Source organism: Bactrocera dorsalis, chromosome 2, assembly GCF_023373825.1.
Source record: "Bactrocera dorsalis isolate Fly_Bdor chromosome 2, ASM2337382v1, whole genome shotgun sequence".
NCBI lineage: Eukaryota > Metazoa > Arthropoda > Insecta > Diptera > Tephritidae > Bactrocera > Bactrocera dorsalis.
The window spans coordinates 7,295,116-7,309,027 of record NC_064304.1 but is presented as its reverse complement, the minus strand read 5'-3'; the positions used below and the strand labels follow the sequence as shown (position 1 = coordinate 7,309,027).

Here is a 13,912-nt window from a genome sequence, read left to right as displayed (position 1 = left end):
TTTGTGCTACTCAAATACTTGTGTTTGTGATAAATTACAACAATTCTCCTATATTTTCAACGATTCCGTAACCTTGATTCAATTTTAATAACTTTTTAAGCTTTTTTTTATCTTGTAAAGGGTGATACATTTTGAGGTTCCCTACTTTATTTCTAAAGAAAAAACACAGAAACTTCAGATTTAATGAGAAATTTTTATTACCATTCGAAAAACATTCTTTAACATTTATTTTTTGAAGATTATCTCTTTCAAATTTTGGCTGTGGCTACGTCTCGATGATCCATCCATTGAGTCCACATTCGATGACTCGTCCGAGCATTTCGACTGGTGACTGGCAAATGGCACGGGTGATGTTTTGCTCCAAGGTCTGAATCGAAGCGGGATCTTGATGGCCAATCGACCGGCCCAAAATGTGAAATTATCGAAGTATTCTCTCAATAAATCAATTGTTCGCGATCTGAGGGTAGTGGCGCCGTTTTCTAGAAACCAAACGTCTCCGATATCACAAGCTTCAATTGTCGTTATGTTCTCACTGGCATAATTTTTTTAAAGATACCACACCAGACCGTTGTTTTTTCTAGATGAAATGACACCTCTTCAATCTCTTCAGGTTTCTCTTCATCCAGAGCCAGAAATGCGACTCATGGCTGAACAAAATTTGGCTCGAACACGTCGTATCTTCTTGGTGCTTTTCAAGAGCCCATAGAGTGAAGCGATGTCGTTTAAGAAGATTGAGCGGCTTCAGTTCTTGCACAAACTGTATTTTGTACGTTTTCAGTTTAAGATCTCGACGTAAAATGTGCCAAGTTGTTCCATGCGTCAGTTTGAGTTGCTGCGAATGGCGCCGAATCGACTCTTCACGGTCTTCGTGTACACTCAAGCGTGATCTCTCAAATCTGGCTATTGAAAAAAAAGTACCTCTACTTGGATCACCGGTTACAAAAAACTTTCTTTCACGAAATTTGGTGTGAACTTATCTTATTATGTTCCAAACACACTGTATTTTTTTATTTTCGAAAACCATCTACCCTTGTCTAAAGCGATAATTCCCTTTAAAAAAAATTAACTTCTCAAGTTCAAAATATTATAGGCTTATGTCAATTTTCTGCAACAAAACTATGTATAGTATATATTTTCTACGATAAAAAGTGTTAAAACTTACACCTGTACACTTCTCACTTCATTTGCATTTGTCCGCGAAAAATATGTGTTGAAAAGTTGTATTTTGAAATATTTTATGTTTGTTATTTTAATAAGCGGCAATTTTTCATTGTCTGCTTCGCTTAATCCACGCATTTTTTGTATACAAACATAGCTACATAAATTAGCTATGTTAGTATATAGGCAGTAAATAACGGCTGAATGCGCTAAATGGAAGTCGCTCTTACTTCTCCAGCAGTGTTGTGTTGGCATGTAATAATGTTCTGTGCTGGACTTTTACATAAATTACACAAGTGTTTACTAAAGTTTTCATTTGTTGCTTGCGCCTTTCTTGCGCTTATCCCTGCCGGCGCAAATGCAAATGAGCGAATGCAATGCGAGCGGGCTGCTAATGTAGTGCCAAGCGCTTTGTAGCTTAAGCAGGAACGTTAGCTTAAGTTTAACTTTATTTTTACAGGCTAAAAACTTTAAACAGCCCAATTTAATCATAAATCCAATTAATGAAGTTTGCTTTTATTAAATTTTGTATTTTTAATTGCTGTTACTTAAACACAACTTAATCGAATTGCTTTGCAGGTCGTGCCCGATGGCATCGCACACAAATGTGGCAAACTGCGTATGGGCGATAGGATTTTGAAAGTGAACGACGTGGATATATCGCGTGCCACGCATCAGGAGGCTGTAATGGAATTACTGAAACCGGGCGACGACATCAAGCTGACCATACAGCACGATCCGCTGCCACCTGGCTTCCAGGTAAGCTAAGAATGCCGAGTTAAAAACACAAATATTTTTTCGATGTTTTGTCGAGAATTGCTTAGTTTAAGCTTCATTGTGCTTGTAGTATAAATAAATAATAAATACATACAGTTATATATAACATGTAGTAGCAAATATCATCTCATAGCAAAGTATTATTTGTAAGCAATTTCGCTAAAACTGCAAAAAATATTAGCTTTTACTACATATGTAGCTTGTTTTTTTCTCACTATTGCAAAATATTTACACCTTTTTCCTTTTTTAATTGCAATATCCAAAGATTGAGGTAGAAATTTTACAAACTGAGGTAAGCCGCTTTTTGTTTGGATTATTCACTAAGTGTTTCTCTAAATGTTTCTAAAATTCTTATTGATTTTTGTTGAGTTTATGAATGAGTTCCGTTAAGACCGACAAGTTTTCCAAGTTCGGATTTTTTTTCTAATTACAAAAACTTTTTTTTTAACATTTTCAAGGGTTTTCTAAATTGCATTGTTCATTTTACTGCGAACTAAACATTATTAAAGACCTAACAAATTAGTTTTAAATATTAAGTTCGACTCGTTATACGTTACTTTTTCATTACGAGCTAAGTTCTGTAGCAAGTAAGCAATTTGTTTGATTTAATTTAATATTAGTTAGCTGCAAAGCAAAATATTATGGAAAAGCATTATTTAAAAAAAAGCTCTTATGGGATTTTGGGTGAAGGCGAAAAATTGCACGAAAGTGGCGTTTTATATTTATAATATTTATGGAAGTATTTGTGGTGAAATGTAAAAGTAGCTTAAGTGAACTTAAGTGAGTAACTAAGAAACACAAGCTTGGAATTTGATTTTAGTTTTTGTCAGCTATAACTGCGTGACACCGCTGATGTGAATAAAGAAGAAGAAAAATGAAAGTTCTTATCGTGAACTGAAGTTACTTTTGCATATCGCCAGAGATATATATATATAAACTATTACATTTGCAGTAAAATTTATTTATTTTATATTTTAGGTGTATATACATACATACATAAATATATCACTGCTGCATGTCAAACATTCTTTAAAGAGAAACGCTGCCAATAAAATTTGTTACGTAAATTGAATTATTTGCTTTAAAACATTTTATAAAATGCGCAACAACAAAAATTCAAAAATGTGAAATTCGAATACATTTTACAAAAAAAAGTTTGGCCTTTCGAAATTTTTTTCAACAGTTGTTGAATTTTTTTTTCAAAATTCTTTCTCTCAATCGATCTTTTGATGATATGGTAGCACGTTTCTTTTTATCATTGGGTATATAGTATATACAAAATGTGTCATAAAAATAACCGAACTTTATATTAGAATATGTAATATACTACAGCATTATCTAAAATTTTCAGTATTAGAAGAATATATATTGTGACAAAAAGGCACACGGAAATTGTAAATAATAGTAAAAATATTTAATTATTCATCAATATTTATTTTGTTGCCTTCAAAATAGTCGACCCAAGTGTTAAATCATTAAGCCAACGATTTATCCAGTCCTCGAAACACTTTTCATAAGCACTTTCTGTGATGGCCTTCAGCTCCTTCAGCGAATTTTGTTTTATCTCTTCGATCGACTGAAAACGGGTTCCACGGAACGGCAATTTCAGTTTGGGGAACAAGAAAAAATCACACGCAGCCAAATCTGGTGAATACGGTGGTTAATCGATGGTATTCAATGCGTTTTTGGCCTTAAATTCGGTCACAATCGTACTATTTTTGAAAAAAAAAATCGAGTCGAGCAAGAACGGATTTTATACCCAAAATATCCACCAAAGTCATTAAAACCGGCTTGCAAGAGATTTTGAGTTTCTTGTCATCTTTCAGACCCTTTCAAGCGCCATAAAATGTAAAATTTGGTGTTTATACGTGAATTTCACGATTTAAGGGTTTAGTACATGGGTTTCCTCGAGCAAAAAACAGCCTCTTTTCAATGGGAAAAATTTCGAAGCAAAGTCCCAAAACTCTATGTCATTTCCAGCAGTTCCTCGGAAAAAAGTGCCTCCGGGTTGACGGCAAAACTTCATACAGCATCATCTACAGTAGAAAGAAAAGAATCGTGTTTTAATTAAGATCATAAACTAGGTAGGACAAAAGGAAAGCAAAAATCTGAAAATTTTGGTGAAGATTTGTCGAATTATAGCTGTAATTGACTAAAAACAAGATCCTTCGGGCAAGACCTTGTAAATTATATCTCGAAAACTTGTGTTTATTAGGAGAACTGATTTTGAAATATCGGTTTCGAGAAAAACACGTTTAAAGTTTCAAGTGACTATATAGCTGAACTCGGGCGCGTAACTTTTCAAGGCTGTATCTCCAAAACTATTACTCGGATAAAATTGAGAATTTAGAAAAATATTCTAGAAAGATTTTAGAATTCAATAAAAATATTTTTTTTCTAAACCGTAAAACCCATGTAACCCCTTAAAAATGGTCGCACCAATTTAAATGAGGAGGCCAGATCGTCCAGAAGCTAGTAATCGCGCTGAATTGATAGCAAAAAGTGCGTGAAATTATTGGCTGAGGGGTTAAATCAAAGTAAAACTACCATTTTGAGAATTTTAATTGAAGATTTGACTAAAAGAAAGATCTGTGGGCGTTTTTTTCCACATATTTAATTCAAGACCAAAAAAGTAAACGAGTTTTTGACGTAAAAACCGGATTTCTCCATCAATTCGACTGATCTAATCTTGACCATGTGACTATTTTTTATCTCCAAAACTAAAAGACAACATATAGTAAAGTAACCGAGGAGCTGAAGAGCATGCTCACAAATGACATAAGATATCTACGCATGCAATGGTTGATCATTCCAAACTTTGTATTGAGTTTAATGGCACCTATTTTGAATAAATAACTTTCAAAGAAATATACAACGCACATTATTCTATATCCAAAAAGTTTGGTTATTTTTATGACACACCTTGTATGTTTAAGCATTTGACTATTTACAAAATATTTCATTACAAAGTATTTCATTGATAAAAAACAGCCAGTAACTCGAAAAAATTAAAATATTTCTCAAAGCGCAGCCAAAAAAATAGCTCTCTTTGGTACATTTTTGCAGCATTTTTAAAGCACTCCCTTAATGGCAGCATAGCAGTGCACATTTTTATCGCGCACTTCACTTTTATATACTCACATAGTTTTATTATTACGACTATTTTCTCATTTGCCCCACATATGTATGTGTGTATGTATGATGTATGCTATATATGGTGCTCACTGCCTCGAATGAAAATGGGAATCGCGCCAAAAATCAAAAGAATCAGGGCTATTATATATATATTTACGCTTTTCACTTTTCCCGCATATTTCTGTCCGTTTGTTTATTTTGTTCACTTATTTCACTTGTTATTTTATTATTACTTCTCTGTTTGCAATATGCATCCTTCATTGTTATACTATATATCTATGTATGTAGTGTATGTATGTGTATGCATAAGTAAAAATATGCCTACGCATATATATGTACTTAAGTACGTATTTTATGCCCTCTACGTCTACATAAGTAAATACATACATACTTATACATATGTACCATATAGTGATTGTGCTGTTGCAAGTGGCAGTGCCTTTAAGTTATGTTGCACTTTCATATTTATAACTGCTTATTATTATAAATCACAGGAAATCACCATTAGTAAAGCTGAAGGCGAGCGCCTGGGTATGCACATTAAGGGCGGACTTAATGGTCAGCGCGGAAATCCGTGTGATCCCACCGACGAGGGTGTGTTTGTGTCGAAAATTAATTCAGTCGGCGCAGCAAGACGCGACGGAAGACTTAAGGTATGCAAATAACTGTGTGTATGTATAAATACTCGTAATAACTATATTTATTGCAAGAGGAAGTGTAATTTTAATTTCGCGGGACTGCGAATTTTTCAATTGAAATTTTTTGGGTTAAAAATTGGAATTAAAAATTTAAAACCTTCAAAATCTTAATTATAAAGGTGCTTGGGTCTAAAAATTAAATATTTAGTTATTAATTCTAATTTTGGATTCAAGATGTTTGGAATTGAAATTAAAAAATTACCAAATTAAAAATTGAGAAAATGTTTTTCAAATTAATAAATTCAAAATTGGGAAACTATTTTTTAATTTAAATTGTGTTTTAATTTTTTTAATTAAATTTATTTTTTATAAACTTTTAATTAAAAAATTAAAGAAAAATTTCACAATTAAAAAATTAAGAATTGTAAATTTTTTTTAATTTTTGTAATCAAAATGTTTGGAATTAAAATTTACCAAATTAAAAATTAAGAAAGTATTTTTTTAATTAAGATTTTTTGTTTAATTTTTATAATTAAAATTCCTATTTTTTATTTCTTAATTTTGAAATTAAAAAAAAAAAAAAAAAATTAATTAAAAAATAAAAAAAATATTTACTCAATTTTTTTATTTCAAAATGGGAGTAATAAAAAAAAATATTGTTTAGATTAAAAGCTGGTAAAATTGTTAAAAAAGATGTAAATAAAAAAAAAATATTTTTCTAATTTTTTATTATGAACTTGGAATTTGGAACTTTTATTTTTCGTTCGGTCATTTATGTTTAAAAATTTCATTTTATTTTTAATGTTTAATCCGGTTTTTGGAATTAAAATTTAATTTTAATTTCTCAAAGCCGTATTTGAGATTAAAAATTGTAATTTTTTAAATGTAAAAATTAAAATTATTAAAAAATATTATTATTTTATAATATAAATTAAATTTTTAAATTTGAAAATTAAAATGATTAAAAAATATTATTATTTTATAATATAAAAAATTTAATTTTTTTTTAATTTTTTAATCGGGTATTCGAGGTTAAAAATTTGAAAATAATTTTTATTTAATTTTTTCAGAATTACATTTAAAAAATAATTCAAATATTCAATCAATTATATGTTTTAGTGCATCATTTGCAATCCTTAATTTGAGTAAAGTAATTTTCGAACGATAGGCATAAAAGTTTAGAGGTTCGAAAGTGGTTGGAATACAAAAATACAATATGCGGAAGGCATTAACCTCTGCAATAACTGATATCGGCTTTGTTAATTTTAAAATATTTTCAATTTGTGTATTTATTAAAAAAAAAAAATTACTTAAAAAAAAATAAAAAAAAATACTTTCAAAAAAATAGTTTTCAAAAAAATTGTTTTCAAATATTTATTTTCAAAATTGTTAAAATCGTAAATTTGATTGTTGTTGTGTGTTTTCAGGTTGGTATGCGCCTGTTGGAAGTCAACGGCCACTCGTTGTTGGGCATCTCACATCAGGACGCTGTGAATGTGCTGCGCAATGCTGGCAATGAAATTCATTTGATCGCGTGCAAGGGATACGACAAATCCAATTTAATTCATTCCATTGGGGCTGCTGGCGGCATGAGCACAGGCTTCAACACAACAGGCAGTCGACAAGGTACGTTACACTTCTATTTACATATGCCGCGTAGTATGTGTGTTATTGTGGCAAAATCGAATCTGCTGGGCGCCCTAGTGCGTTGCAATAAATTCGCTTCGGCAGCACTGTCATTACAACTACACAACTTTCAGTTGCACATTTGTTGCTTTAACACAGCAAAACTAAAAAAATTAATTTCCATTTGGTTTTATTTTATTTGCCTGCTGCTAGGTTCACGTGCTTCCGAAACCGGTTCGGAGCTGAGCCAAAGTCAGAGCATGTCGAGTTTGGACCGCGACGAAGATGAGCGCATACGACAAGTGAGTGTGAATGGATGTTATTATTGCATACTAATATTAGCTCTACCTAATATGCAAAGCCTGCTTTACTTAAAACTTGAAAAAATAATAATATTAATTGTACTAAATAGTTACTAGTTGAAAAAATTTGGAGCTACTCTTTAATAACCTTTGAAACATTTCTTCCCATTCAAGGATTTTGAAGTTTTTACACCGAAAACCGAATCGAATAACGACCCCTCAGTATTGGCATCTGTGGCGGCATTGGCCCACTCGCCCACCACACCGCCGAGCGCTGGCGCTTTGCCGCAACAGCATGCAGCTGAAAGCGACACATCCAAGAGCAGTGCTCCACCACCACCAACAGCAACAACTCCCCAAGACGCACTCGCCACATTTGCTAATGCAGACAAAACGCTGGTGCAGTCTAAAGAAAAGAGTACCCCCGAGAAGGTATTTACAATCGCATAATACTCGCAGTTTTATAGACGCAGCCTTAATGTATTTTCTTTTCTTTTCCTTGCCATTTTTTCTTTATTTGCGTAGGTGCTTGAAATCGTGCGTGCCGCGGATGCATTCACCTCAGTTCCACCCAAGTCGCCAGCCGAACATCACGATCAGGATAAAATTCAAAAGACCACAACAGTTGTCATTTCGAAACATACACTCGACACAAATCCGTCGCCTGCGTTGGCGGCTGCCTCCACTCCAACACACACGTCACCAACAACATTGCCCACTGCGGGCACAACTGCGTCCACGACCAACACCACCACAACATCACCACCTGTCTCGCCAGCGTTGGCCACAGCCAGCAGCCGAGATGTGGCTGCGACAGCAGCAAGTGGCAAAACTGTGGCCGCGCCACCGACTCAGCAACAGGTATGTTGATGACAGTTTATAGACATTTTGCATTTGTTTGTTATTAGGCTTAACATGCATCCCAGTACCATAATCCTTGTGTTGTCATGTGCGTGTCGAACAATAACATTTGCTCTCAGTTCTTTGTGTTGTGTTCATGTACCCCACCAACGCCCAAAAAAAAATATATTTATAAAAAAAAATCACCAACACCACACACAGACATACATATATGTACTCATACTGAAACATTGCTAACAACTTTAAATTGTGTTCAAACAAATATCTCACCTGTTCTCCAAAGAATTTTCACATTTTCTCTTTTTGTTTTGCATTGGTATGTTATTTTGCCGTTGTTTGCGTTGCTAATTTTTATTTGAAAGCGGATTGTTGCTGTTCAGCGGAAAAGTTGCCCAGTTGAACACGTGTTAATAATATGGGTCAACAATAACTATGAATCTATGTGTATATATGCCTAGGTAGGCATTGCAGTGCCGCAAATGTGTCATACTTATGTATGTAAATGCATATGTGCGCCTGCTTATACATGCATGTGTATGTATAATTTTAATTTTTAAATGAATTAAATAAAATTTTTTTTAAATATGCGACTAAAGTTTGCATAAAAGCCTAGTGTATTAATATATTTAACAAAAAAAAATTTTTGTCTCGTTCTAAGAGCCATCGGTCGCCTGTCATCTTTAGAAAAAATCGGTTCACTCATACTTTTTGTGTTTTTGGTAGATTTTTTCATTCATACTTCATTTTATGTCACTAATTTCCATTGCAAATTTGTGATTTTCGCTTTACTGCAGACTTTTGGTTCAATGTTGATTTCTGGGTCTATGTAGAAAATGGATTAATAAAGAGAGCATAGCGAGAGAAAGAGAGCATCGATTGCATTGGCATAAGTAATTCGTCAAATATTGTTGAGTTTTATGCCGAAAAAATCCGAATCCCTAAATGATAAGCGCAGTAAATCAAGTTTTCGTTATAATTACACCCTAAACAGGGTATATTAGGTTTGCCACGTAGCTAATAATGTATGTTAGTACGCTGAAGGAAACGTCGGACACGCTATAAAGCATGATAAATTCGACGTACCAATTCGATTTAGCTATGTATGTATGTAATCAACCTCCCTAGGAAAAATCGGACTACTTGTCGCATTCAACACTGGCCACTGACAAGCTGAAGAAGCATTTAATTCTTTATAATTTATTCTTGTCTAATTGTCGATTCTACAACAGGGAGGCTGAAACTCCAGAACACCCGCTAATTGACTGTATAGCAGTCTGCAGACGCGTAATAAAGGTCCTTTGATCCATGCTTACTAATAGGGATCACATCACCTTACTGGTACTTAGCAGTATATTGAAATTTATTAATACCGTGGGGCTAGGTGAGTCCTTGTGATTTAGGAGAGGGCACAATAGACTCAAGGCCGCAGTGCATCCTCATCTACTTATCTTATCTTAGCTATGTTCGACTGTTTAACATCTGTTCGTCTCTTAGTTTTTGAGATATCGCTTGAACATGGTCTTATCTCTCCAAAAAGCTGGTAATTAATCTGAATCGCAGATGTCGAACTACCAAAATCAAGTTCTTGTATAGAAAACTTTTTTCATTGACAAGATATATTCACAAAATTTGGCTCCGATTATTGTCCAAGGCAATGCTACAATTTCTGAACATACTATTGCTCTGATCGGCTCTTTTATGGCATAAAAATGCACCGGTGAAGGATATTAGAGCTTCAGTGTTGCCAAAGTATTAACCTTAAGGAATTATATGGATTTCCTCGAGTAAAAAATAGTATTTTTTCAACAATTTTTTTCTCATACTTATAAAAAATGAAATATTTTATGAAATTTTTTATCGTTACAAACATACACTATTAACAAAGAAATTATGAAATTTTTGTAAAAAATTTTTAAACTCGGCCATTGCATCGATATTTCCGGTGACGCCTCAGAAAAAATATGCACCCGCGTTGGCAGAATAATTCCTTACAGGATCACCGAAAGTGAAAAAATTCACGTTTTATTTAAAGCCTTAACTTAGAACTTGGACTGAAAATTGAATTTTTGGCAGAAATGTTTAAAAAAATAGGAAAATTTCGCGGCATTTATTTATTGAAATAGTTGTAATAGAAAAAACACTTGCGTCCAAGTCTTTAAGAATTGTAACTCAAAGGCCTGTAAAATTTCATGAAGATCGGTTGAGAAGTTCTCAAGAAATCTTTCCAACCGACTTCAAAAACAGACTTTCGAGAAAAAAGCGTTTAAAGATGGTTCACTTAGTCAAGCTAGCCACGAGCGCAAAACTTCTCATCTCCGTATCTGTATATTAAACTATTACTCGGATCAACTTGAAATCCTTTACAATATTAGTCTCTATAGCGCTGAAAATGTATGAAAAAAAAATATTTCTTTCACAATTGATCTTCGCAACATATCTTCATCTTGATCATCTTTTAAAATAGTATGATTTCAAATATTTTTAAAACACTGTTTCGCGCTTTTTCTGCAAGGTCATGTCTTGTTTCCATTAGTTCATTTAAAAAATGATACGCGTAATTAGTTCAAACTGCATCAGCGATATAGAGTAGATAACGCTACTTGCTCGACATAATAAAACGTTTTCCAACACTGGTACTAAACAATTTTCAGTACTTTTGGTTATATCTCTTGCTTTCCGGACTAATATTGGGGCATATACACAGTTGTAATTAATAAATAACTTTTGACAGGTAATTTTAAGGCAATATTAAGTAATTTTAAGTAAATAATAACGAAACTACATGCAATTATCTACAACTATATGGGAAATCGGTTGAAGTGAAGAACAGTACTGTAAGAAATTGTGTAAAGTAGGCAACAATAAGCGAGTATGGCGGTTGAGGAGACTTTTTAAGCAGAAAAAAGTGAACATTGAAATTTGAAACTGTAAAAAAATTATTATTTTTTGTATACATTTTTTTTATAAATTTCAATATGTTTAGAATCTGTTTAATTATAAAAAAACAATATTTAAATTTCATGAAAAATTAATTAATTTAACCAATTTTATCAAAGAAAAATTTTAATTAATTAAATTAATCAAAGAAAAATTAATTAATTAAATTAATTTAATTTTAATTAATTTTATTTAATTAATTTAAATGAATTAATTAATTTTTCTTTTAGTTTAAGCATCGAATAAAGACCTAATTTTATGAAATTTTAATTAATTATTTGAAAATTAATTATTTTAATTATTAATTAATTAATTATTTTCAAATTAATTAGTTAATTTAATGTTAATTTTTTTATTTTATGATTTTTCCTTTAAACAACTCCTACGTTTAGTTAGTTTTAGCATTGAATGAAGACTAGTTGCGTGCATGCCGAAGCAGTTATAACCCTCCGCTTTGTATATATATACTTTATGAATTGGTTTTAATTTGGTTTTCGTGAAAACACACAAACAGACATACATACATATGTGTATTTGAAAGAAACTAAATTAAAAACTTTAAATGAGTACTTAATTTTTGTTATGAAAATCAAAAAATATATTAAAAAAATCTTAGATACTGTTTCACACTTGGTTTTAGTTTGAAAAACTTATGTACTTACTTTTGCAATGCTGCTCGAATATTAAATACATATGTACATTGGTGTTAATCTCATTCTAACCCTATCTACCTAAAACAGATTACTTTTTTTTTGAATTCCAACAAATATTGGTGTATTTCTCTATTGACACTGCATTCAAACTGTGAATATTTGTTGTAAACTCTCAAAAGAACTCTCTTAACTCTCTTAACAATTAAACCATCTACTCTAATTCGACTTGAAATTAAACAAAAAAAATCTCTTTTCTGTTTCGTTTTTCCGAATTTGGTTTCTCATTGCAGAGCACAGAGCAAAATAATGCTTAACAAGTGGATGATTATAACTATAAGACTGAATATTTAGTTTAACGGTCGTTAAGGCCCGCACAGGAAACAGTACATAAAGCGCGCGTGCAACAGCAGGAATTAAAAAAAAATTTGTTGCAAACAAAAAATAAGAAAAAAATGAAAATTCAAAAATTTTGTTGCAAATAAAAAAAATTAAAATAAAAAAAAAAAATTTTTGGAAGCAAAAAATAAAAAAATATATAAAAAATAAAAATAATAATAAAATAAACTAAAAATAAATAATGTAAAAATATGTACATAATAAGTATATGTATGTATGTATGTGCGCATTATGCGCGTAAACATGCACACAAAGCTTCCATTATCTGCTGGAAGCGCCAATTATGAGTTGTAGCGTTGCCAGATCATGCATAAAGTACGCTACCTGAAAATGCCGTTGCATAATTTCAGCGCGATAATTGCGTAAATTAACGTGTTACTGTAAAAATAATAATAAATGCGAGACAAAGCAACAGGCAGAGCAAAAAAATGCAACCCTGCGATTATTGAATTTAGCGAATATTTGACGCGCGTTTGTTTTGGAAAAGTTTATCAAACTATGTGTTTGTATGTATGTATGTCAATGTTAAAATTGAATTGAAATTTTGTTATATGTAGCGTATATTAAATGAATTGTTGTTTGTATTATATTTTTTTTCGGAAAAATGAACTAAAACAAATTGAATGTTTATCAAATGATAACAGTGTTACTATGCAAATGCATTTATAATATATACATATATATACAGAGAGGATTATTACATAGCTAAATATATATGAAAACAGATACTGCTGCAGCCACATATAATGTGTCCCAATACATGCAAATAAAGTACATACATAAATAAGTATAGCGAAATTTTCCTACTTATACTCTGCACTACTATTATATTTGAATAACTCAAATATTTTTCTACTTTTAACCAACTAAAAGTCTCAACAATGGTTTCCACAAAAACACTTATACTACATAAATACTATACAAGTATAAAAATCTATTGCAATTTACCCTGTTGAACGGTCCCATATAGTCAGTCAGCCATACATACATACGTAGTATGTACACGCGTGTGTCTAAGTAATGTGTGCAAAATTTGAAAATCTTCCAAGCAAAGCTTCTTTTGACACAGCAACAAATGTTTTGCAAACATAACGGTATATGCTGTCAGCCTTTAAAGATTTTCCGCTAACAACTTGCGTAAATAACTTTACTTAGTTGCCGAATTTAGCCACAGCAGTCTGTTACGCAGATTTGTTATGTCGTTGAGGTTAGTCTTTTGTTTGTGTAAGAAGCAGATATTTAGTTATTGTGCTAAAAATGTCTCCTAGGAAGAATATACTTAATTATTGTGTTGAAACCAACGCGTTAAATTTGTTGAATTTTATGAATAAGTGGTTTATTAGCAGAAAGTGGCGGTGTTTTGAAAAAAAAATCGGAAATTTTGAAAATGTTAATGTTAGTCGAAATTTTTTGTCATAAATCAGGGTTT

At 31.9% G+C, this 13,912-nt stretch overlaps 1 protein-coding gene across 25 annotated transcripts in view; it reads left to right on the top strand.

Annotated features, from left to right (window-relative positions):
• Nucleotides 1-13,912, top strand: part of LOC105222614 (protein lap4) — a 157,062-nt gene that overhangs the window by 97,984 nt on the left and 45,166 nt on the right. For 21 of the 25 annotated variants that reach the window (XM_049448487.1, XM_049448483.1, XM_049448498.1 and 18 more), the window contains 7 exons: nucleotides 1,738-1,917; nucleotides 2,201-2,227; nucleotides 5,565-5,723; nucleotides 7,136-7,334; nucleotides 7,548-7,636; nucleotides 7,811-8,068; nucleotides 8,162-8,497. In XM_049448487.1, coding sequence (XP_049304444.1) covers nucleotides 1,738-1,917; nucleotides 2,201-2,227; nucleotides 5,565-5,723; nucleotides 7,136-7,334; nucleotides 7,548-7,636; nucleotides 7,811-8,068; nucleotides 8,162-8,497 — 1,248 coding nt within the window. The remainder of the gene's footprint in view (nucleotides 1-1,737; nucleotides 1,918-2,200; nucleotides 2,228-5,564; nucleotides 5,724-7,135; nucleotides 7,335-7,547; nucleotides 7,637-7,810; nucleotides 8,069-8,161; nucleotides 8,498-13,912) is intronic. The other 4 variants (XM_049448495.1, XM_049448494.1, XM_049448491.1 and 1 more) reach the window with 1 other exon arrangement.